This window comes from Balaenoptera physalus (genome assembly GCF_965194825.1).
Source record: "Balaenoptera physalus genome assembly, chromosome: 3".
Lineage (NCBI taxonomy): Eukaryota > Metazoa > Chordata > Mammalia > Artiodactyla > Balaenopteridae > Balaenoptera > Balaenoptera physalus.
Window position 1 is genome coordinate 49500721 of NC_138890.1, and position 27286 is coordinate 49528006.

The following is a 27286-nucleotide window of genomic DNA, read 5'->3' on the forward strand; positions in this document are numbered from 1 at the left end:
AACTATTCAAAAAGTTACTTTAACCCCAAAGAACAAAAAGGCACTGTTTAGTTCTTCAGGTCACAATGCCATCATTGGCTACACAGTCTGTTACAGCTAAGACAAATGCAAATTACAATACTTTTGGGAGATGTAAAAACTATGCTGGGCTGGGCAGTGTTAGTTAAGCTACAAAGTGCTTGATCACCCATGATGGAAGAGGTTCAAGATGATTCATACTTCCCTGTAAGAGACTACGAAAAGTCACAAGCCCACATAGCAGTAACTGACAGCTAGCCAAAGTAGAAGACATTTCTAAGTAACCTGGGGACATCCTAAACAATTAACTGGCCTGGAAAATTGGGTCAGGATTAGTCACAAAGCTCCTCATCCTTTCCTGGAAGAAAATGTGACAGTATGCCTTTTATATGGAAATTTCTTTGTATATATGTATAAACTTGGTATGGCCTTAATGCTGCAGTTAAGGATTTGTTTGGCTACCACCTTAAGCAGCATGTTAAGCAATCGCTTCCTATTGTACATTTCTACTTCTCACTGGACTCTTAACCTTGAACAACCAGTTAATTCCCCTTTGTCTCTTATTCTTCCCCATTTTTTGCATGAAGTCATAAATGTTATGGCAGTTATTTTTTGGCTTGTAAAAAAATCTATTTCTGCAGTTTGAAGATGGAATGTAAAATTTCTGTGATACATGTATATAAAAATATATTTATTGAACCATCCATATACACATATCCATGTTGATTCCAATGGAAAAAAAATTAAAGTTTTCTGAAATTTTCCCTGTGGTTAACTCATAGTTGTTACTAGTTAACCGACTTTATATTAGGAGAACTTTTGAAATCTCCCCATTACCCGAGAGAAACCTACATATCATCTGGAAAACATCATTTCACTTAAGACAAGGCTTTATGCTGTTCATTCAAGATATATTTATTTATAGGTGCTATGGGAGATACAAAGATGACTCAGACACAGATCCTGCCCATAAGGAGCTTACAGTCTAGTAGGGAGGATAGAACACATACATGGGATACATGGTCAGAGCTAGGTTTCAGTAAGATGTATCTAATATCGTGTAGAAAGTAGGCTGGGAATAAGAAGAGGTCAAGGAAGCTGAGAGGCCACTGAAATTATCTAAGTGAGGAGGAAGATGTGAAAGACTGCTGAGGTAGAACTGACAGGACTTAGCTGGACACTGGATTTGAGGAGTAAGGAAACAAGAAGCAGATGACTGAGTCTAAGATGACTAAGACGTAAGTCTAAGGTGACTTAGACTTATGGCATGGGTGATGACAAACTGAGAACAGAGTAGGTTTGGGAATTGAAACTTGGCGCATACAATTCTTGTGCATAAACACAAAATGCCCAGGATATACTGGGCACAATCAGAAAGAAATAGCTAATTGCCCAGACCGGGGATGGAAGTACTTCAAAATGACTGGTGACTTCCTCCCTCCTCTACCCATCCCTCAAAATTTCCAAACAATCCCCTCCACTAGGAAATGCATAGTGCCTATAATTTACTGAATTAAGTCTGATCTCTAGGCATGCCTCCCTTGTGAGAAAGAAAACAGAAATACACTAATTTATTAATTGAGTGAATCATCATTTACGGATGCTTTCATGTACCTCCAGGAGGAAGGAGGAATACAGAGATTAATCCTCAAGTCCTTGTCCTCCAGGAGATTATGGTCTCATAAGGTAGGTCTGTTCTAATTCTAGGTTGAAGGGGTAAGTTATTAGTTAAAGAGAAAGGGATAAAGTATTCTAGGAACACATTTTAAAATGAAGGTTGGGACAGAATTTCAAACAGGAGGGACAATGTGTAAGGAAAGTAGATGAGAATAAATTTGTTCCTCACTTCAAATTCTGCACAAATCAACCCCTAAAGGGGGGCTACCCTCTCGTAAGACATCTTTTCTTTTAGGGGAGAAAAAAAAAAAAAAGCTCAAACTAGGCCTTGAAAAAAATGGCTTTGATGGTAAGAGATTTGGGGGAGATGGGGGTGGCGAGGAGAATGCAGATGCAAGTCTATCTTCAGGGAAGTGAAGGCACTTGAAGCCACGGAATCAGCCGTACCTGGCTTGTTAGAGGAACCGTAAGTAGTTCAGCATGGCTGGAGCATCCTTTCGTGAAGAACAGGGAAAATCATTGGAAAGGAAGATTAGAACCCTGATTCAAACATGGTGCTGCCAGGCACTGAACAGGGTACATGCCTAAGACCAAATTGCTGCCCCTTAGGAGCTTACAGTTATAACAATACAAGGTGGAAAAAGCACCACAACGTACAGAATGCAAAATGCTGAAGGATTTAGGAGAAAATTACAGCTGAGTTTCAGCTATTAACACATTAGGATACCCAATAGCTTTCTGACAGCTAGTAGTAAACCCATCCCTGAGGGGAACACAAGTTAATGTCCTTATTGACAACAGGCCCTGGTAGAATTGGGCATTAAAACAGTTCTAAGAAAACAGAAAACTTGGGTATGAAAATTGAGCTAATGAAGCAACGGGGTAAGCATATAAAATGTGGCTCCTTCCCTTTTCTCCCCACATCCTACCCTTTAACAGCTCTGGCTTACTAGAGCGAACATAGGGCAGGATTGGCAATTCCCGAATGTGCTTTTAACTGACTTGAAACTCTGTACTAGTAATCTGGGCCATCTATCTTTTGAAAACTGAAGGGGTTATTATACAAATCACCTTAGTCCTTTCCAGCACTAATATTCTAAGAATTCCAGGGGTCTCCTGTTTCTTGTGGTAACCATCAGTATGGGAAGAAAAACTTCATGGAACTATTCTGATGTTTCTCACTTAAAATTATGATTTTTTTCTTTTATATAAACCATAAATGATTCCTATCCCATCAGCTAAGTTCCACGCCCACCCCACTCTTCTTCAAAACCAACATCTACCTATACAAATTTATTTTTAACATCATGTGTTCTGCATAATCTATTTAAAGTGTACACTGAATCTTTAAAGAAGGGAAGTCCCTTCTTCTTTCCTACTTCCTTATGTCTTCATTTAAAAGGCCCAAATCAGGGTACATTCGCTCCTCATAAAAACATTTAAGAATTTAAACCAAACCCAAAGTCAAACAGGTGACAACAAAGCTTAGGGAGATTATCAGTAACCAAAGTGGTTAATATAGCAATAGTTAAAACTGTTTATATACATATTAAATGATATAATCATCCCTCTAACTACTACCAATAATACAGGCAAACTTCCCATAAATGGGTTTCCGAAAAATAAATACTTGCTAAAGTAATTCAACAGTGAATTTTTGGTAAGCAACGCTTACTTTTTTAAAAAACAAAGACACAGTGGATGGTTACAAGTCCCTTAGGAATCTGTGACACTGGACACATTTCAAAGTAATAAACATGTATGGATTTCTGTAACTGTTCAGTTCACATGGTTTATGTAAGTAAGAGGAGAAATGATTTCCAATACTATTTTCCTCTCACTGGGAACTAAAAAAGGCTACCAGGTTCAAGTGGAAACTGGAAAAGAGGAGACTTCAAAAGTCATGCAATCAACGACAAACAGAGGCTTCCCTGGTGGCGCAGTGGTTAAGAATCTGCCTGCCAATGCAGGGGACACGGGTTCGAGCCCTGGTCCAGGAATATCCCACATGCCGCGGAGCAACTAAGCCCATGAGCCACAACTACTGAGCCTGCGCTCTAGAGCCCGCGAGCCACAACTGCTGAATCCCGTGCGCCGGAACTACTGAAGCCCGCGTGCATAGAGCCCGTGCTCTGCAACGAGAAGCCACCGCAATGAGAAGTCCGTGCACCGCAACGAAGAGCAGCCCCCACTCACCGCAACGAAGAGCAGCCCCCGCTCACCACAACTAGAGAAAGCCCGCCCGCAGCAACGAAGACCCAATGCAGCCAAAAATAAGTTTAAAAAAAAAGGAAAACAACTTTGATTCTAAGCCAATACATAAGCATAATCATAAGCAAAAGTGGTTAAGGGCTGTAGGCCACCTTTAATCAACTTCTCACTCAACTCACTCAGGCCATTATGAAAGACTGCTTCATGAAAGCATGAGCAAAGCAGTCTAATTTCAGCATCATCCTGAGTTAGATACATATCTACTAAAAAGAATGAAAATAAAAGTTTTATCTCACACGTGCCACCACTTCTTCCTTAATTCAGTCTAGCAAGAGTTCACAAGCCTATCTATGGTCCCCAGAACCTCGATATTACAGTAAACACAAATTCTAAAAGGTATTACTACCTTAAAACCACAAATCCTTGTATAATTATCTAGTACAATATGGCCATTACTTGATGAGCAACTTTAACCTACAACCCCATCCCACACAAGACATTGCTAAGTTGCTAACACATTCTTTAAGGTTTCTAAAACATTTGCGAAAGAGTACCTCTAACTGTCCACTGCCCATCTGTGGTATATTAGGCAGTTAGCTAGAACCCCAATTTCAAATAAATGCTGAACTTGCTTCTTTTACAAGGTTCAAAATTGCTAAACTAAAAGTTCAACAGTTATCTAATTTGTATGCAGTTCCTGCAGAGATTCTTTCAAGTAGCACAAAAATAAAACTTTAATATAAAAGATATTTTTAGATCAGTAGATTTGACAAATGCAATCATTTACTTAAAATAAGCCACAACATGAACAATGGTCTACAAATTTAAACCTCACAGAAAGAAATTTTCATATAGATTCGAACAAATTGTTTTCTATAAAGTGCCACGTTTTCCACTAAATCATTAAACTCTACAAAGGTTTTCAAATATAAAAGGGATGAGGAAAAGCATCAGAGGATGGCAGTTATAAGCAAAACACAACTGTTATAAACTCATCTGTATGATGCTATGATAAAAATACTACTTCCATATCTAGATTAAATTATACTAAATGTATTATCAAACCAGATGAGAAAATAATCTAGTAACTCAATGTTACTGTGTTACCAAACAGTCTGCAAAGCCCTACAAAATCAATGTTTACGCATCTACTTTACCCTAAAGGAAATGGAGAACAGTAATGCTAATAACCTTGATCCTAATGTTTGCAGACTCAAGTCTCTATACTGGAGTTATTTCGTGCCCTATGCCCCTAATGTCATTCAAATATAAACAGGTAGGCATTATGGTTCTAGAGAAAAAGCAAGAGTTTTGGAAGCCAATCTGCTCCTAAGCTACATGGATGTCTTTGAGGCCTCTGATGTCATTTCTTCATCTATTACTTTGGGAGAAATCGCACCTAATCCACAGGGTTATAGTTGTGAAAATTTAGTTGTCTAACCTAAAACTAAAGTGCAATTCAACTAACACTGTGATAGTAACCTACTCAACCAAAGCCAAATAATTATTTTTGCATTATCCATTTCACTGCTCCATAGCAACAGCTCAAAAAGTTGAGAACACAGGAGACACAAGTAAAGCCCAACCTCAGCATAAAAGCAAACAAAATTATTTTTGTACAGCCAAGATCTATTTATTTTCAACAGATCTTAAAAGAGATCCACTGAACCAAACTAGTCTTACCTAGCTAAAATATTCATGGGTGAAGGGTTTTAAACTCAGGAAAGAACTGCATGTTGGGCCATTCCTACAGATGAAAAATTATGTTGAATGTGACGAGTTGATGCTGTCTACAGAAAATCTTGCCCTGATCTATTTTATTTTCACTTTCTGTGAAATATGTGAATATATGTGTATCTAGGGGGACATGTTTATTCCATCAGCAATAATGTAACCAATGATAGCTGGATACTTAATAGTGTTAACCATGATGCTATATCCTATTTATAAAGTCCAATGCTAGTCAAAACACCATAATATCCCAATTATGATAACTTGAAATTACTGAAGCAACCTTTTCTTTTCTGAAATTATGCAGTAATCCCCTGCAATAAATTACAAGCAGCATCTAGTACATTGCTACTACCTCTCCAAATTAAAAAAAAAAAGCACACAATTGGTACAGATAAAGGAAAGCTGAGATTATTCCTTACAGTAGTTGTTCCTATAATTCCTGAGAGAGATTTACTTGCTAATCTGTTTATTCTTCTGAGACTCTATTTCAAAGGAAGGACAACTTTCCCTGCAGTTGTCCTAGTCCACCATTCCACCCACCGTGAATTACAGGAGTCGGGACTACCTGTGTTCTCAATGGGGTTGCTTCATTTTCAAAGAGCACTTGGCACCACTGGCCCCCACCCAGCAAACCCTAGATGCAGGGTATGCATCTCCCTCCACCCCCAACCCACCAAAAATCCCACACATTTCTGCATGTCCTCTAGGATACAGTAACAGCCCCAAGTTAAGAAACACTGCACCTAGTTAGTGCCCTTAAAGCTCTGTTCTAAGGAGAAAAAACATTTTGAAATGTACGGTTTAGTATTCACTTATGAAAAATGGTTTCTAGGTTATCTATAATTTATCACCAAACATTTACTGCAACTTAATTTTTTTCTCAAAAATAACTCAGGCTAAATTTTCTTCTTTCTACCACAAGCTTAATATAAGCTACGAAAAAGTACAAGCTGAATTTCTTCCAATTATCACTGGACTGGGCCAAATGAAGTGGTTACCAATTAGTTATTTAAACTGACCCAAAACACAGCCATGTGACTCAGTTATATAAGTTTTTTTATGTGAAAGAAATGTTGCCAATTTTCAAATATTTGAAGTACTGAGGGTCAACTGATAACATCAAACTTCATTTTAGTTTAAGGCTACAACCTTCAGCAAACATAGAGATTCCCAGTAACAGCAAAACAAACATTCCTATTCCTACTAATATTCTATCCTCAAACAATAGTCCTAAAGATGAATACTGTTAAGAAAACAAATAAGTTAAATTTGACAACCTCATTGCCCTTCAATTAATGACAAGTTATCACGCAAAGGCTTGCTTCACAAACGTGTAAACAAAACCTTCACCCATCTCCCAAAGAGCACTCAACAGTAACATACTATGCAAAACGAGTATTAGTCTATATTGCCAGATTAAATTTTCTTCCAGAAACATTTTAATAAAAATTGGCCATTTCCAAGAAACACCCACTGCATGCCCACCAATAAAAGGGAACCATAACAAAATAGAAAATTTACCATATGGCTATGATTTAAGAAAAAAAACTAGTGCACACTCAAGCACACCAACAAAGTCCAATATTAAAGTCACATTCTTTCTTAAGGGCCATGATTAGGATTCTGAAGAGACACTGAAATAAAACTTAATACAAACGCTGAACTACTCAGGTCAAAGGAACTCTACAGAAGCATCTGACCTCAAAAGCATTCCAGTTTGAGACTCAATTTCAGAATAAGGCATAACAAATGAACACAAGACATTCAGGGTGAAAGAGGGATTCTATAATTCCCAACATACTCTGAACCTAATAGAACAAATCTAAGTTTATTTTTTTTATTATTTTTCTTTAAACAATTGCCAAGACTGGAATCAAAGATAAATAGAAGGCACAACAGTTTTGCTCTGGTTTTGTGTTATTCAGATTTTTGAAATTTTTTTGGGTTTTTTTGGTTTGTTTGTTTTTTTTACAAATACAAATTAAACATGAAAAAACTCTACTTCAAAAAAAAAATCTAACAGTTCAAGAAAAGCTTATCAGTTGCATTCTAGACATTTAAAACCTATCTCACAGTTTAAATTTCAATGGTAAAAACAGTAGGTTTTGGAACTGTTTTGCGACCACGTATCCAAAGAAAAACTCTACTAACACCTTTTATTCAGTTTTTAACCATAACAGAGAGAATCTAAATTGTCGACTTTTCCAATGGCAATTTTTCCACACCAGAAGGTAGTCATGACTCTCAAAGAAGAGACAATTTGGGGTCTTCCTGCCTTCAAAATGTTTATCAAATCCTGTAATTCTCACAGGCTTTTGAAACATGTAGAAAATAAGTAAGAAATATCCCAATGAATGAAACATACCAAATGTCAGTAATAAGCAAGACACATTCCTTTGGGGAAACTGTTAAAAAAAAATCCAGTCTGTATATGCAAAGAAAGCAAGGAAATGCAGTCTTTTTTTTTTTCTTCTTTAAAAATCTGTTTTCCCTAAAATATCATTCCACAAAACTGGAAGTGAAGGACTAAAAGGTGGGGGGGGTGGGGGTGAGAGGAGAAGGAGCACACACCAGTAACACAAAAAGTAGAATTGTACAAACTTAAGCAGTTTATCATAGACTAGGATCAGATTCTGAGATACCAAAGGCTGGCTGAAGAAATTCACCATTCTGTGGGAGCTAGGGTTTGTACTGCTGCCTGAAGATCGGTGAAGAGCAATTCACTGCCTTGGAGCAATGCCCCTTCCCACTCCAAATCCTGGTTTCTGCACCATGCCTCCACGGGGTGGGCCTCTCATCCCACCACCCAGCCCACCTCGAGGGCCTCCAGGTCCCCGAAGGCGGTTATCTCGGCGGTCCCCTTCCCGGGCGGCTCGAGTCTTCTTCTCTTCCACATTCAGACGGACCTCACCTCTGAACATGATGGGCTGTAAGAACCAAGGTGAAGAGACTTACACAGAGTGCTTATGGGCTACTGACTACCAAAGACAAAACAAAGCTATAAACAAAGACAAAACAAGGAACCAGCAGCTTACAAATCAGCTACGTTCTCACAGTGCAGTTTTTGTCTCAAACTCAGAACACATAATTTTCCCATTAACAGATACATGGAAAAGCAGTTAGGTATGCAACCTAGTTCAAAAGTCAAAAAGTCAATTTAAACAGTGTAGCAGAGTAACTCTTTGTACTTATATATTCCCACAGAATTATATAAACAGAATATAAATAAAAATTGCCACTTTCTCCATGGATTGGGAGGCTTAGAATAAAATCCCATCATCACCTAATGTGGAAAGACTTTGCTGCACATGTTTATGCAAAGTACGTATACGTCTCAAAAACATCATTAATTTCATCTAAATATAATCTTAACATGCTATTTGCCTGAACAGAATTTGGGAAAATACTGAAGATAATAAAGATACCAGATCTCAGTGCAGGAAAAAAAAGTTACTTCCCACTAAGTCTTGGGCTTTTTTTTTTTGCCAAGAGAAGTACAGAAAACAAAGCGTTACTCAAGATTCCAATGAACTCAATTTACGCTCCTTGCTGGTACTCAGTGGTTTTCTACTGTAATATTTTTTAAAATAAGTATCTAACAGTACTTACTATGCAGAGAAGTATTCTATATACTTCACTTTTATTATCTCATTTAATCTTCACAACAACCCTTTCAAGGTTGTTAGCACACCTATTTTATAAAGACCAGCAAACTATGCGCCAGGGAGGTTAAGGAACAAGACTGCACGGGTCACAAGGCTAGTGAGAGACAGAAGAGCAATGTAAACCAAGGCATCCTGACAGGAAAGCATAAGCTTTGAACCGACACAGCATGGTCAGACACCACGGTCATATTCTACAAGCTATTTCTGTACTCATAAAAAATTACTGAAGGGGGCTTCCCTGGTAGCACAGTGGTCAAGACTCTGCGCTCCCAATGCAGGGGGCCCGGGTTCGATCCCTGGTCAGGGAACTAGATCCCACATGCGTGCTGCAACCAAGAGTTTGCACGCTACAACTAAGGAGCTGGACAGCCACAACTAAGGAGCCCACCTGCTGCAACTAAGACCCGGTGCAACCAAATAAATAAATATTAAAAAATTAAGAACAAACCAAAACAAAAAACAGAAGTCTAAAAAAATTCCTGAAGGGAGTACGGTAGACTTCTACCAATACAGTGAGGTGAGGGAAAGGCAAGCTACATCTGAAGTCACCAGAGTACACAGGAATGATCTGAAAGTGCATGTGAGGAAACCTGCATGGGGGTGGGGCAGGGGAGCCTCTTTTGAGCTCTGACTCTAAAGTGAATTTTAAATTCTGATTAAATATATACTTATATTTGTACATTTATAAGTATTTTAACACAAATTTACCAATATTTATATATATATATATATATATATATATATATTATATACACAGCATATAAATCACACACATTAATGTGAAGTGCTGTTCCTGGTAATGTTCTAGATACAATGGGAAAAATTAAATCATTTAAAGTCTGAAAGATAAGGAGAGGTTAGGACTGCGGATATTTTAAAAGGTAGTTATGGAATATATCTCTAAGGAGGTATCACAAGGATAGAAGCAATCTGAATGAAAAAAGGTAGCAGACATACAGCTACTTTCTGAGGAAATTTACCTCAACAATTCCTATGCATAACGATGCCATGCCTTACCCACAGGGGTTAAATGAAACACCAAAGCCCTCATCTTGGATAATTAACTGGAAGCAAGCTATCAGGCCTGACCTTGTTTGGCCCCACTGGAGTATCATACCATCTAAGAAAATACAAAGTCAAGGCTGCACCAAAAAGTGTGGCCCCTGGATCTATTGCATGCTCCGTGGTGGATTTATCAACAAAGCCTACTGGACATCTCTGGGTTCAGTATTCTGTGTCCTGGGTGACATAAGCCATTATTCCCTCCACACTTCTCAGGGTTTTGCAGGAGATGCTTCACAAAAATAGTGGTCCAACAGTTTGATAGATAATGTGCATTTCAGATTAAGGCTAACTTAATGTTATGACCACAACATTAAACTTCGTAATATACCCATTAACATTCTGGAGAACATGAGAGGTTCTGGAGAACCTCTGGGAAATAATGATCTACAACATTTCTAACTAACGTGGTTAATAAAATGTGTAAGTTTTAACTGGCAGAAACTGAAAGCAGATTAGTGGTTGCCAGGGGCTGGGGAGAGAGGATATGGGGAAAGACTGCTTAATGGGTAAGGGACTTACTTTTGATGAAAATGTTTTGCAACTAGATAGGTGATGGTTGCACAACAATGTGTATTAAATGCCACTGAATTGCACACTGTATTATTTTTTAATGAACTTTTTTGTTTTGTTTTGTTAATTTGTTTTTGGCCACGCTGGATCTTCATGGCTGTGTGCAGGCTTTCTCTAGTTGCAGTGAGCAGGGACTACTTTCCGTTGTGGTGTGCGGGCTTCTCATTCCAGTGGGTTCTCTTGCTGTGGAGCACAGGCTCTAGGCGCATGGGCTTCAGTAGTTGCAGCATGCAGGCTCAGTAGTTGCGGCACATGGGCCCTAGAGCACACGGGCTTCAGTAGTTGTGGTGCATGGGCTCAGTTGCTGCAGCACGCAGGCTCTAGGGTGCACAGGCCTCAGTAGTTGTGGTGCACAGGCTCAGTGGTTGTGGCTCGCGGGCCCTAGAGCACAGACTCAGTAGTTGTGGCACACGGGCTTAGTTGCTCCGCGGCGTGTGGGATCTTCCCAGACCAGGGCTCAAACCCATGTCCCCTGCATTGGCAGGCAGATCCTTAACCACTGCGCCAACAGGGAAGTCTTGAACTGTACACTTTAAAATGGTGAATTTTGTTATGTGAATTTCACCTCAATTGAAAAAAAAAGTGAGGTCTTAAAACTCCCACACCCATCTCAGTAAATTAACAGTATTTACACCTTTGTTCTTCTCTACTACTAGAGAAAGTATTTTTTGCTAATGAAAGACGTGGGGGAAGGAAAGGGCTCTTTAAGAACACAGAAATAAGATTCTGATTCTACAAATCCCTCTATTATTAGAGAAAGTACTGTTAATAAAAGTGCCTTAAGGTAGGGTGACTCCAAACCCAGTCAACTTATAGAACAAAAGAAGCTCCTCATAGTTATACCCAAACAGTTATATATGAAGACTACAAATATACCTGGTAAACAAACTGATTCTAAGTTATCTTAGCTAAAAATAACATAATATTTAATTCATCACTTACACCAGAAGCCACTACCAAAGAAAGGAACTGCATAAATCTCAGTGCATTGGTTACCATAGTTATTTCATTCTCCATCATGCACGTATTCAAAAAGTACGTTATTTAGATGGCAGTTTTGTTTTTCTAACTCCCAGGCAGTTCTTTTAATAATGGTTAAACATGATGGAAAATATTACCCAGACATGTTGGAATAAACTGCGCTTTACATATAAGACATAGTTTTAAGGATGAATACATTAAAAGACCAAAGATACAGAAAATCAAGAGGAAAAACTGCTTACCCTGTTGCTAAGCACCTTCTGAACAGGCTCAGAATCATCAAACACAACGAACCCAAAATTGGGTAATTTCCCACCGCTGTTAATACGCAGCTCCACCACATTCCCATAATCTGCAAGTGGAACACAGATTCTCAAATAACTTAGAACATTTCCTTTAAGTATTACACACGCACTGTCCAATGACAGCCACTAGTAACACATGGTTACAAAGCATGTGAACTGTGGCTACTCCAAAATAAGATGTGCCCTACGTGCAACATACACACTGGATTTCAAAGACTTAGGATAGGCTGATGGACAGTATCTCATGTTTGTACATATTAAGATGATGTCTTAGATACACTGGGTTAAATAAAATATTATTAAAATTAAATTATCCAGGTTCTTTTTGCCTTTTAAAATGTTACTACAAAACTTAAAATTATACATGTGGCTCACCTTCTATTTCTATTGGATAGCACTGTATTAAATGAATCTAGTATTTAAAACTCAATAACCTACTTTGAAAAAAATCTTTAAGCTCTGATTTGTCCACCTCATGAGGCAGGTTGCCGATAAAGAGTTGGTGACTGTCAGGGTGTCTCACGATTCTTCGGGGTTCAACGTCACCTTGCTCACCAGCCTCACGGACTGAAGAGGAAACAAAAGCAGCAAGGAATGAGAAAGAAGACACCTTTCAGTGACTGTTCCATTCAACAGTTCTCTCTACCCCTAAATACAGGCAATTATTCCATTAACTCCACAACATATTTTTTTAAATCTAAGTACACACAAACATCAACTACCCTCCCAAAACAAGCTCTCACCCTCAACAAGCTCAGACTAAAGAAGCCACCCTTCTGAGCTCTCACCTGGTCTAGGTCCCCTCTGGGGAGGAACATTTATTCGCTGTTCTCGCACCCTTTGATCTCTCTGAGGCCTCTGCAGTGGAATCTGAGATTCAGGCTTAGACTCCGGCCGAGGCTAAAAAATGTATAACGTTAACTTTTGTGTAAGAACAAAGCAAGCTTACCTTTTTTTCTTGTGAAGTATCCTAGCTAACAATAAGGTTTAAACTAGAAAATGACAATTCCCTCGTTCTCTCACCAAAAAAAAAAAAAAAAACACATTAAAAATCACCTTGTAACACAGATGTAGAGGACAAACGTATGGACACCAAGGGGGGAAAGCGGCGGGGGTGGGGGGGCGGGGGCTAGTGGTGTGATGAATTGGGTGATTGGGATTGACATGTATACACTGATGTGTACAAAATTGATGACTAATAAGAACCTGCTGTATAAAAAATAAAAAATTCAAAAAATTTAAAAAAAAATCACCTTGTACCCTTCTCCTCTGCCTTATTCATTAAACCTCTGTGAAATCACATTACACGAAAATACAAGTAAATTTGCCTAATACGCAAGCTTAATTAAAAACTCACCTGTGAAGCTGGTACTTTAACAACATGAGGTGGTATCCCAGTAACTGGAACAGCTCCACTGGGTGGAAGGTTCTTACTGGTCACAGATGCCCAAGAAAAGGTCTAAGGGGACACACCAACATCAGTTAATTACACTACTTATCACAACAATATAAAAGGTATTAGGGGCTTCCCTGGTGGTGCAGTGGTTGAGAATCTGCCTGCCAATGCAGGGGACACGGGTTCGAGCCCTGGTCTGGGAAGATCCCACATGCCGCGGAGCAACTAGGCCCGTGAGCCACAGTTACTGAGCCTGCGCGTCTGGAGCCTGCGCTCCGCAACAAGAGAGGCCGCGATAGTGAGAGGCCCGCGCATGGCGATGAAGAGTGGTCCCCACTTGCCGCAACTAGAGAAAGCCCTTGCACAGAAACGAAGACCCAACACAGCCAAAAGTAAATAAATAAATAAATAAATAATAAAAATTAAAAAAAAAAAAAAAAAAGGTATTAGTTTTTGGGCTTCCCTGGTGGTGCAGTGGTTAAGAATCTGCCTGCCAATGCAGGGTACACGGGTTCAAGCCCTGGGCCGGGAAGATCCCACATGCCACGGAGCAACTAAGCCCATGTGCCACAACTAATGAGCCTGCGCTCTAGAGCCTGTGCTCTAGAGCCTGTGAGCCACACCTACTGAAGCTTGGGCATGCAGAGCTCGTGCTCCGCAGTAAGAGAAGCCCATGCACCACAACCAAGAATAGCCCCCGCTCGCTGCAACTAGAGAAAGACCACACACAACGAAGACCCAACACAGCCAAAATTAAATATATAAATTTATTTTTAAAAAAAGGTATTAGCTTTTGATTTCTTGTATTATTACATGTGCATCTCATTTTCAGAGGCAAGATGGAATTTATAAGTAACTTGAGATTCCTTTTCCCCACTACTTAAAATTTAGTACTAAAATTCCTTAGGACTAATCAATCAAGTATCAGCAAAGTATGAGAGGTTACTTTCACATAATTTCAAGTTTGTGAATCAAAGAAAATTCTCCTTCCAAAACCAGCTCTTCCTCCTATGATTCTCTCAATCTATAACCCAATTACACCAACTTTAGAATCTTCTTGAGTTATTTCAATCAATACCAAAATCACCAAATCCTGTTATTTACCTCTTAAATCTCTTCTCCATCTCCACTGCCATGACCCTAATCCAAGATGTCATTACCTCTCTCCAGAACTACTATAATTAAGCCACCTAACTTGTCACCCATTCTCAATCCAGCCAACCTACTTTTCCACCTGCAAGCTAAAGTCATTTCACCATTTCTCTTTCCTACTCACCCAGAAACTTCCAGAGACCAAGAACTCTACCTACTTTACTGACAGTTCCCACACCTAGAACAATGCTAACACAAAGACACTTGAAATAACTGTCAGACAAACGGCATTACAAGAACCCTGGCCCCATAAATACAGCACTAAAACATATTCCTTCAAAGGGCATCAACTGTAGAGGTTCTGTTAGTTCAGTTGTTATCATCTTGATGTGACTCAGGGACAGTAACTGAAAATCTTCAAACTTTTCTAATCAGGTATTCTAATTAGAAAAGTAGTTATACTTGAGCAATTTGTTTCTACTTCTACTGTAAAGTTGTCCTCAATTAGATTTCATAGAAAAGGACAGGAAAAGTCTGTTGTGCCATGTTATTTTTTTTTTTGTCTTTTTTTATTTTATTTTATTTATTTATTTATTATTTATGGCTGTGTTGGGTCTTCGTTTCTGTGCGAGGGCTTTCTCTAGCTGTGGCAAGTGGGGGCCACTCTTCATCGTGGTGCGCGGGCCTCTCACTATCGTGGCCTCTCCTGTTGCGGAGCACAGGCTTCAGACGTGCAGGCTCAGTAATTGTGGCTCGCGGGCCCAGTTGCTCCGTGGCATATGGGATCTTCCCAGACCAGGGCTCGAACCCGTGTCCCCTGCATTGGCAGGCAGACTCTCAACCACTGCGCCACCAGGGAAGCCCGTGCCATGTTATTTTTTAAAGACAGACTATCACTTGTTTAACAAGCACACAATAATCTGCAATTTGAAAGATGTAATATTAAAAAGAAGGTTTGTTGATGCAGTGATAAAATAGCACCTGAAATTTCTGGCCTAAAAAGTATTCAAGTTTCCTTAGAGGAGGGGAAAAACTACTTTTGATTTTATAAAGCAATATGTATCTTACTTCTTATCTGAGGTATGGCTCAATATGGAAGAAACTTCCCTAAACAACCAATATGAAAATGCACCTACAAAAGTCAACCAAGCAACAATAAAGAAGAAGAGAGATTTTTAAAAATAGAAATGGAATAAAAATGAAGACACATTGCATACTCTCAAGTCCTCCTGCACTGTCTGGGCTATGTCTGCAGGTGTTGGAGAAGAACTCTTCTGAGCATCCTCAGGAGCAGGTTCTTCCAATACTGGCTCAGACTTTTCCTCTTGGACTTCAGACACAGGTTCTTGCTCTGGCTCTGGTTCAGGATCAGGCTCTGGTTCAGCAACAGGTTCTTCTAAATGTTCTTCTAAGTCATTGCTTTCATGGTAAAATTTGAGAAATATCATTCTGCTTCCGTCGACTTAGCAAGAAATTCCTAGAGACCTGAACCTAAAAAACATAGCTCCCTCCTCCCCAAAAAGATCTAAGAATTATGTATTTGCGTATTAAAACAAGACAACTTTTTAGAAAAGCCCTCAGTGAGCAAATCTTAACTACAGTCAGATTTGCTAAATTCTGATTAGGCAAATGCATCAAACAGATCAAAATGAACCAGAGCAGTGTTTCTTAGAATCCCAAAATTATTACAATTTACCTATCACATATCACAAAACTCTAATAGGCTATGGGGAGATGGAAAGGTACAGTTTCAGTTTTTTCAAGATAAAAATTTCTAGACATCTACTGCACAATCATGTGCATATACTTAACACTACTATAAAGTACACTTAAAAATGGTTAAGAAGGTAAATTTTATGTTATGTGGTTTTTAGTATCAAAACTTTTTCTCATAATAAAAACACACAAGGAATTTTGGAGGAAAAAAAACCATCAGTTGTGATTCAGAATAGTTCTTAAACTTCCACATAAGTCACTTTAACAAACTGCAGATGCTTTCCCCCCCCCCGGAAATTCTAATTTGGTAGGTTTGTGGTAGGACAACAAATCTTCATTTTCAACCAGCAACCCAGATGAGTCAAGTCAGTCCCATCACCACACCTTGAGACACATTTGAAAGTATCCTTTAAGCACTGAATATTAACATTAAGGGTATCACAGGGCAACAAGTAAATATTAATTTATATTGCTATCCAACATATTTCTGTTCCAGTTGCAGATTAAAAAAAACCTAAGATACAGTCACACATTTGTCTGAGCTAATAAATGAAGTTCTTTATTGCTACTTAACTCATGTCTGAATTTCTGTCAATTTATGGCTAAGTCCTTGCACACCTTCCATCTCAAAAGCACTTAAAGCTATGCCTTGATGTATTAAATACTTGATAAAACCAAACCAAAAAGCAACTGATAGATACTATTTAAGCAGTCCTCAGACTGCAATCTATATTAAACAAGTTATATATTTATGTTACATACCAAAAGCAAAACCTTTCTTCTGGGAAATTATCACTATTTTCTGAGATAATTCTGAGCATTATGGCTGCCCTCCAACAAACAGAAAGACTAAACAACTCAAATTCTCATGCAGCTCTGGACAGATGAACAAAGTTTTCCTTACCTGACAGTTTGATCATAGAAAGTTCCAGAATCATCAGGAACCACCTCAGGTGTCTGCTGTCTTTCTTCAGGTTCCTCTACTTCTTCTTCAGATTCTAAATGAGAAAAGAAACTTAACATACTTGTGCTCATTTAACTCACAAATATATTCACTTGCACAATGTTCATCATGATAAAAAAGGCAATGAAATAAGAAAAGTACACATACATAAAAAGATAAAGAAAATTGGGTAAAATCATGACGTAGGCTTTAAGGACAGAATTAAGGCCATCGTACAGTTTGGGTTATAAGCATGGAGTCTGAGGTCATATTGCCAGCAATCCAACGAAGGTTCTACCACCTAACTAGCTTTATGACCTCTGTGCATTTCAGTGCCCTAATTTATTAAAAGGGAACAATAGTTCCTAAAATACTTATCTGTAAGGCTGTTGTATTATACAATAAATACAAAGCACTTAGAATTCTGAGTCATACAGAAAACACTAAAATACTAATCACTCTTAGCATTTAGAGACAATTCTCCATGGGTCGCTTGTGTTTCTGCACATCTTACAGCTGAGGCAATGGCTAACCTTTGTTCCAGACTACCTTTTAAGAATATTTATACAGCAACACTCTCGGAAAACGGTGTCTCTCTGCAGAGCAACGGGCAGGCGTGTTTGCTACCCCATTATAAGGCTTTGGTTGCTGAAACTTAGGTTCCACTCTAGTAATGCACCCCACTGCACTGCAGGTATCATCTAAACTTCTGCGGTGTCCTACTGAAACTATGGCCAAGATGCTACTATTGTTGCTGTAATAACCTGTCTACTTCTGATTTAGGAGTTTGATGTCTTCTACCAATATCAGTGAAGTAGACTAACCTATCAGCCTCAAGTAGGTTAAAATCTCCAACCCTTCTTATGCCTTGACAATTAAAAGTTACTAATGAAAGATACAGAGAATTATGAAAACATTCAAGAAACCTACACTCTCTTCAGGTCAATCTGATGCCATCCAAAAAAATTTAGACAAGTAACTTACCTTCCTGAGGCTCAGTGACAAAGCCACCAAAGACCTCATCTTGGTATCTGAAGATATCATTATGAACATAGAACTTATTTGCAACAGAGCCCTGCAATGCCAACAGAAAGTTTTCATTTATTCAGCAAACTTTTAAAATTCCACATCACCCTACACACCATCGTTCTCAATTAAAGGCAATACTGCCCACCCCAGGAGACATTTGGCAACTTCGGGAGACATTTCCGGTTTCCCATCGGGGAGGAGAGCTGACAACTACTAAGGAGAGGGCAGGGACGCTGCCAGACACCCTACGCCACACAGGACAGCCCCACAGCAAGCAGTCACCCAGCCCCAAATGCCAATAAGGTCAAGGCTGAAAGGATCCCTGCTTTCCATTACATACTGTGTGCTTAAAATACCACCAGGTGAATATCCAAAAACTGACAAACTCTAAGTATTTAAGATGCCAAAGCCCAGACTTCAAATCATTTCTCAAACAATAAATACATATTACCAACTGCAACAGATATTTTAAAATTCGCTAAATCTCTATCCAAGAATATTGACACAAGCACTCAAACGTGTAGCTAAAAAGGTTTGCCTACCCTAGGTATGAAACACCTACGTTGAAATCCAACTATGTCATTTACTAGTCATTCAATTTCTAAGGCTGTTTCTTCACCTGCAAAATGAAGGATACCAACTTGTACTTTAGAGCTTTGAATATTAAATGAGACAGTTTATGTAACAACCCATTATACTATGGTAATGTCAGGATCTTCCTCTCTAAAGGCAAAAAAGAACTAAATTTAGAATAATTAATAATCATCCCATGATTCCCTGAATATTTAGAAGTCCATCAAAAATTTTAACACTATAGATAATCTAAGCCTTCCTCTAAAAATCATGACTAAAACGACTTCATGTAATTTTTCAAATAGACAACTGAGTTATTTTATATTCAAACAGTAAAATGATGGGGATTTTAGATTCACTACCCTTCAAGAGAAAATTATCTGACGAGTAATGCTAGAGAAAACTTTTAGTCAGCAGGTCCTCTTGGAGCCCCTTCCACATGCTCACACAGATAGGATTCCTGACTTTGTTCATTGTGGACCAGTCGAGAAGGCAGTACAAATGCAATTAATCAACATAAACCTGTAGTCCTTTCATAAGCATGATAACTAAAAAAAAAAAAAACAGGGCTCCTTGAAGAAACAGCTGACTCCAGAACTGGGGTTGTGGCTGGAGCAGGGAGAGTGCAAGGTGAGCCTGAAACATCTGTGCCACAAACTGCCCCCCCCCACAAAAAACCCCCCAAAACAAACAAACAAACAAAAAAAACAGAAACCCGCTTGAAGGGGTTCACACTTAGCAGATCCTAGGACACTTCAGAAATCAATAAAAAATTAACTAAATCCATTAAATAAACAAAGACCCCATGATAGACAGAAGAAAAGGCAAAGTAATTTACAGTAGAATGCCAACTAATAAATAAAGAATTAGATGATCACCATTTGTAGCCATCAGAGTAGAAACTGATTCTGGCAAGAATCAATGAATGCTAAAACTAGCGCCTAAAAGTTTGATGAAGAACAAAGTACACGCACAGTCTCAAAGAAGCACCCACAATTTACTCACTAATGAGAAAAGTAAAAGCACTAACTTTACAGTGGCAAAACCTGGTGACCATCACCTTAACTAAGTAATACTAATAATGGGACTAAATGACATCAAGTGCTACCTAATGTGAGGCACTGAAAGACACGTATAACCTAAAACTAATTATAAGGAAATATCAGACAATTCAAACTGACGCATTCTACACGGTAATTTGATTGTCCTCTTTAACAACATCAATGTCTTGAAAAACAAAATATTAATGAATTATAGCAGATTAAAGGAGCCTAAAGAGACATGACAGCTATATGCAATGTGTAATTCTGAACTGAATCTTGGACAAGGAAAAAAAAATTACTATTCTTTGTATTATTGGGACAATAACCAAAATTTAAATATGGACTTTAGATGGATAATTGTATTACAAATACTTCTTGAATTTGATAACTGTACTTTGGTTATGGAAGAGAAATCCTTATTCTTAAGAAGTGCTCACTTAAGTACTGGAGGATGACTGGGCATAATATCTCCAATTTTTTTTCTTTTTTTAAATTTTATTTATTTATCTAATTTGGCTGTGCTGGGTCTTCGTTGCGGCACATGGGCTTTCTCTAGTTGCGGTGAGTGGGGACTACTCTTCGTGGTGGTGTGCGGGCTTCTCATTGAGGTGGCTTCTCTTGTTGTGGAGCATGGGCTCTAGGTGTGCAGGCTTCAGTAGTTGTGGCGTGAGGGCTCAGTAGTTGTGGCTCGCAGGCTCTAGAGCGCAGGCTCAGTAGTTGTGCCGCACGGGCTTAGTTGCTCCGCGGCATGTGGGATCTTCCCAGACCAGGGATCGAACCCATGTCCCCTGCATTGGCAGGTGGATTCTTAACCACTGTGCCACCAGGGAAGTCCTCCAATTTACTTTTAAAATAGTTTAGAATTAAAAATGATAGGTAAATAGAAAAATAATTATAAATGTGTGGGCAAATGTGGCTCTAGGTAAGATATATGTAAGAGTACTTCTGCACTATTATTTCAACTTTTCTGTATATTTAAAATTTCAAAATGAACAGTTTTTAAAAAGACATGTACAACCTTTCATTGTTATTTTTTTTTCATACCTCAGGAGCAAGGACAAAGGTCTGCATGAATCTCCTCAAAGCCTGGTTGTTATTAGAGAGCAAGCCCATCACCTGGACCACCACACCGTCATTCAGGGTGGCATGAGCATCGACATGACGGATCTTAGTGTGGCAATTGGTGAAATTTTGTGACATCACTTTCCTATGGATTTCCTAAGGAATCGAGGGAAGAGAATGCAGAATCTCCAAGAACAACAAAAAACTTTCTAACACAACAAAGATAGAGCATTTACCTGTGCACATTTAAATTACAAACTACACAGACCCCACTGTAATGTGTCTTAGTACAGTATATTCCCAATGACACCTTAACCTTAATTATTAAAATTACTGTCCTTAACTAACATAACTAAAATGTTTACAATAGATGATCCCCATGCTAAAACCTATTATCTTCTAACATAAAAAAACTTCAGAATATATCATACAAAATGAACAAAAGTGACATTATAAACTTTTCAATGATTATCATATAAACCAAGTAGTTACTGAATACCTAAATTTCTAAACAGAAGTTGAGAAATTTGATCTTTAAATATCAACAAATGTATCAAGCATGTATCCACCTCAATTCTATGGGTTATTTTCTAGCTGCTCAACAGCCTACACGAAGCTTGTTATGCTTACTTTCTGTCCATAGACCGCATCTGCTGGCTTTCCATTTGAATCCAATCCCCCATGGACATAAGAAGAGTTCTTTCCATAAAATCTGTAAAACAGAAAGATACTTGTCATCTTCAAGTATCCTAAGACCAGGTATTTACTGTTCATGTTTGAACCCATCTGTCTCACTAGTACATTCTTGGAGGCAGCAATGTGTTTTCTTTTTCATCTTTGTATGCAATCATATATGCATCACCTACATGTCACAACATTTGCTGAATGGGAATGAATCTGGTCAAGGAATTTTTACAAGTCACAAGTTTCAGGTCTCACGAAAGGATGATCATGTTGGGAAGGATCTTGTAGTTCATGTCAGGAAGGCCACTTAAAATAAAAGTTCCTGTTTTCACTCAAGGAGACCACAGGTAGTCTTGATATAGATGAGGACATCTATACTCTCTACCGACTTAGAGAGTCCTTTTATATCTGAGAATGCATGTGATGAGTTCCCATTAAAAACCCAGTAACTCAGGCAGATGGGTTTTAGGAGTAGTTTAACAATTTTTGCTGATGCATTAAGAGCTTCAGACGTAAATCTTCATAGCTTTAATTCACCTATATCCTCAAAATTGTCTTGTTTTCATTACAACAATACTGAATTAGGGAAGCACAAACAACACCCCGCCCCAACACACACACTGACACACAGAAAATACCCTAAAACTTGGGGATAATCACTTTTAGGATTTCTTGACACCTGTACTCCAAATTAACAATCTTTCACAAATAAGCCCATACATGTCATTCTACATCCTGATTGTTTTTTCCTCCAAAAAAGGGACAGATCTGGGGCCTTAAGGATCCCAAAAGTACCTTTCAACTTTCAAAGTTATTAAAAGGCTGCAAATCAGCCAGTCAATCAGTTCACTGCTGGCTAATCCACTTTTCATTGCATCTAAAATGTACCTCAGAGATGAAATGTGAAAAACAGATGTGTTAGAACCAGTAAATAACAATATTGACAAGAAATGTATTTGGTTAGTTTGTTTCAACTCCTGCTCCACTTTAAATTCCAAATGTATCTAACTTCTAAAGGCACAGAATACAATTGACCAAAAAAACAACAAAAAAGGGGGAAAGAAAGGTTTAGGGCTTGTTCTATCACTTAATAGGTTTGTGAATACCAGCAAATTTTTAACTCCTTAGTGTCTTTATCTGTAAAATGAAGTTAACTATCCTACAATGCCTTACTAAGAGGTTTTTATAAAGATCAAGAAGAAAAAGGTAAAAGTGTTTTGGAAATGATAAAGCCTTAAAAAAAAAAAACACAAGTGATACTTTCCATTTTCAGAACAAGGACTCAAAACGAATTTAAAAACATTCCTTTACACCTAATAATCATGTGGTATCCAATATGCAAACTGGCAAGATGCAGAAGAAAAAATAGTTCTGGTCCAACAAATACACATTTTAGAATTTCTAAAAAATATTCTAATAAGTCCACATAAACAAACTTAAGAGCTTTGTATAATGCAGCATTGTTTGTAAGAGGAAATAATGGAAGCAACTTACATATTCATCATTAGGGGATTAAAACATATGTTACACCTCTGGAAAATGAAAACCTTCTGGGTAACAAAATAAATGTGATACATGTACTACCCTTGTAAGATGATCACAGATTATCAAATAAAAAAGCTAAAACACAGTATAATAAAAAAATTTGCACCTACATAGAAAAATCGTTAGCATATCAACACAAAAGTATGTGATTAAAGGAACACTCTTGCATCTTCTTCGATACATTCTTACTAAATAATTCATGATTCACCAAAAACAGCAAAACGGAAAACAAAATCAAAAGCACAAAAATTATACGTTTACATTATCAAGCATTACTTTTCTGATAATGTATAGGCAACTTAGACTAATTTTTAAATAATATTTGTATATTCTACTATTACATAATTTGAACAACCATCACTTTTTGGTACTTACAAAGCAATTTTATGCAGTAACCCTAGACGGTGCATGATGAGTAAGAGAATCTTAAGGATAAGTACCCACACACTAAAACACAGCATTAGATGATGCTCAGGGAAAAAAAGGTCTTACCTGTGTAGCATGTCTGGGGCCTGGTTCAGCAGTGTGTAATACTGTCTCACAAATTCCCGCCCGACCAGCAGGGGACTAGGCTTCTCCATAACCATTGCTTTGGTCAATTCAACCTGGAAAAAAAAAGTCAAGTATGTTCAACCTGAAAGATCAAGTACAAGGGGAGAAAGGGTCAGGGGAGCATACTGAATCATTTAGCTGAGACCGACTCATAGACCAATAGGATCACTTCAGCAATTCTTGGTTTTTAAAAGGAATAAACACTATAAGAAACAAACAAAACCCACAGACCAGTGAGGTTTTATATATTCAAATTTACTGTAATCAGATGAATGCTATGGGGGAAAAAAATCACTACTAAGAACTAATTCATCATTATTCCCAATATTCAACTTCCTTAAACTTAATATAAGAACTTCAAAGGTACATATTGCCAACATGCATCCTATCATAACTTTCCCAAGCCAATAAAATCAATTAAGAGTGTTCCACTTGTAATATTACAACATATTACTATGGCAATATTAGGTTCAAGGGTGATAAATATATATTTGACAATACAGACACATACTATCACATTTTTAGTCAAACTAAATCAGAGAAATTTTTACTACGTTTAAAAATGAAAAAAAAATCTAAAATGAAAAAAAATAGGCAAAAAGTAACAAATGATGTTTTTACTCAACAAAATAATCCCTACCACCTCAAAATTATGACTTAAAGTATGCTGGAGTGTTAAGAAAGGCACCTGGCACAGAGTAAGTTCTCAATTACTGCCTGTTATTATTTTTTAAAAAACCCTTTCAAAAAAATATTTGGGGCTTCCCTGGTGGTGCAGTGGTTGAGTCTGCCTGCTAATGCAGGGGACACGGGTTCGAGCCCTGGTCTGGGAGGATCCCACGTGCCGCGGAGCGACTACGCCCGTGAGCCACAACTGCTGAGCCTGCGCGTCTGGAGCCTGTGCTCCGCAACGGGAGAGGCTGCGATAGTGAGAGGCCCGCGCACCGCGATGAAGAGTGGCCCCCAATCGCCGCAACTAGAGAAAGCCCTCGCACAGAAACGAAGACCCAACACAGCCAAAAAAAAAATACATAAATAAATAATAATTAAAGGTGCTAATAATTAAAAAAAAAAAAAATTTGGCATGAGATAATCCAAGTTTTCATTTGAGGAGATAAAATCATCCCGAACTTGATAAACATAAAGGCAAACAGAGGTACGTATAATTAACTACGGTATAAAGGAAAAATGAGAGAAATTGTATTTCAGTTTTCCTAAAGAATGGGCAAAATGGATCGAGTTTGGTTGGTCAATTCCTGTACAAGCAATCTGTGGAGATGTTTATCCTCATCTAGTGCATGACTGCATTATTCTTGAATACCTAGACCATTTATTACTTGTTTCACCAAGATCTAAGAAACTAGACTAATAACATCAACCTAATTGCACCCTTTGATACTGCCAAGTAGTCTCATTATAATATAAATTACTAAATAATATTTTATCAAATATTGCTTCCCACATCCAATCTTCCCATGAAAAATGATGAAAATCCTCCAGGTTATATATGAAAGGTAAGAAAAATAAAAACTTATAGACCACATCTGGAACTTCTCCTTTCCCTGTGAGATTATCTAGATAATTCAAATTAAAAAAAAAAACTCAGTTTGATTACCATTATCATCAGTGTTTTATTTCAGGTCATTGCCATAAAGCCAAGAAAGTTAACATATTTATACAGTAAATTGATCTTTACCTCATTTGTGAATTTTTCTTTAACTGTTATACTTCTGAAGCTTGTCAGAGAAATCCGTATCATTCACCGAGTTTCTTTATTAGTTTAACAGTTTAATATAACTGAATATTTTGCAAACTAGGTTCTCAATTAGCATTTTAAAATGTTCCAAACAGATGGTACTTTATTCCAGGGTTACCTCATAGCCTTGCATACTCCCAAGGCTTATATTCACACTATGGTTCCATTAAGGTGGAAACTCCAGCTCAAGTCTCTCCTTTAAGCTCTTCTATAATAAATATCAACCAATCAGCTCGAGGGAAATGGTAGCAGTATTTTAAAATAATCTTTCTGTCAATTATATCTCAATAATTGAGAAAAAAAGAAATAAATAATATTCCATGTGCATAAATACACATAGCATTTTAGTGAAAAGAAACTATATTGCTTCAATATTTAAAAAAAAAAAAGGACTGATTCTTAAAATAGCCAAAAGCATCAAGAATTCTACATAAGTCATGGTCAGATAAAAATAACATTTTGAAAGAAGGCTGCAAGCTTCTTTGAAGTCATAAAGTTTCTTAAGAGTACAGACCATTTCTTATGCAACTTTCTAGCCCTAAAACTTAAGAGTGTCTGACACACTCAGGAATAAAAAGCTTTCTTTCATTCATCATTCTCAACACAAGTGGAGATTAGAATTTTATAAAAGCAAAACAGACTTCTGATCATCCATTTGTCAGACTGAACTATCAGGTTGTCCAGAATTCAGATTATGACCGCAGATACATTTTTTTTTCAATGATTAAGAAAAGGCCAAAGAGAAAACTAAGCTACGGTGCTAAAAAAACAAAAGCTGCCTAAGAGGGAACAGACTGGGAAGGACTGGAGGGGAACTGGCTGGGGTGAAAGGACTGTATGCATTTGGGTGATGGCTACCTGTATACAACTAAAAAAACTTTTCAAACTAAACCCTTAAATTCTATTAATTTTGTGGTTTGTAAATTATGCCTCAAAAAATCTAAATAAAAATGCTTCCACGTTAAAAAAAATCCTGAAGACATCATAAAATGTTTTAGAATAATTAAGAGTACTGAACCACCCAATAGCACCAGTGACTACAAAATGTTTAGGGAAGTTCTTCAGTAATCTAAGACCATCCACTGAAAGATTTGTGAATAACCTTGTCTATTTGATCATCATTCTCAGTAAAAAAAAAAAAAAATGCAGAAAATTTTGGCAATTTGAGCCCAAAAGATTTAGTCTATACAAATAGACTCAATCAATTCTCATTAGAAAAATTTTATTTGGTAAATCACCACCCTGAAATCTCCACCTTTATTTCTGGTCCAAACATAAAACAGAAGCTATGAGAAATATGTAAACTAACATCATACCCTCCTGAAAAAGTCTTTAATCTCACCCTCGTTCATTAGAACTCTCAATTCTGTCAAATCTAAAATAATGAAAGTAAACAAAATCAAATGGCATCATCTCAGAAAAGCTGATGTTTTACCAGTTACTGATCCACTATGACAATTAGAAACTATGCATACCAATGAAAATACATGCTAAAAATACATGAGATCCTCCCTCATTTATTAAATACTCCTGAAACACTGTGTCCTTCTAGAAGAGGTTTTACAAATTTATAATACTATGGATTCTGGCTGTTCCTTATATAACAGCATATGCCAACGGATACATTATTGGTTGGACTATGAAGCATGTACCAAAATCAGAAATAAGAGACAAACTAGATAGTCTTATTATTTTAATTATCAACAGCAATTCCCCCTTCCCCATGCTG

The 27286-nt window shown here is 37.7% G+C and overlaps 1 protein-coding gene across 1 annotated transcript in view; it reads right to left on the reverse strand.

The window, feature by feature from the left end:
- Positions 1 to 908: 908 nt before the first annotated feature.
- G3BP1 (G3BP stress granule assembly factor 1) overlaps positions 909 to 27286 on the reverse strand; it is a 41501-nt gene continuing 15123 nt past the window's right edge. The window contains exons 2-12 of the mRNA XM_082455681.1: positions 23742 to 23854; positions 21651 to 21732; positions 21003 to 21176; positions 18298 to 18388; positions 17275 to 17368; positions 15872 to 16073; positions 13524 to 13625; positions 12955 to 13066; positions 12605 to 12733; positions 12104 to 12213; positions 909 to 8507 (exon numbers count right to left, since the gene is read on the reverse strand). Coding sequence (XP_082311807.1) covers positions 8301 to 8507; positions 12104 to 12213; positions 12605 to 12733; positions 12955 to 13066; positions 13524 to 13625; positions 15872 to 16073; positions 17275 to 17368; positions 18298 to 18388; positions 21003 to 21176; positions 21651 to 21732; positions 23742 to 23836 — 1398 coding nt within the window. The 5' untranslated portion in view covers positions 23837 to 23854 and the 3' untranslated portion in view covers positions 909 to 8300. The remainder of the gene's footprint in view (positions 8508 to 12103; positions 12214 to 12604; positions 12734 to 12954; positions 13067 to 13523; positions 13626 to 15871; positions 16074 to 17274; positions 17369 to 18297; positions 18389 to 21002; positions 21177 to 21650; positions 21733 to 23741; positions 23855 to 27286) is intronic.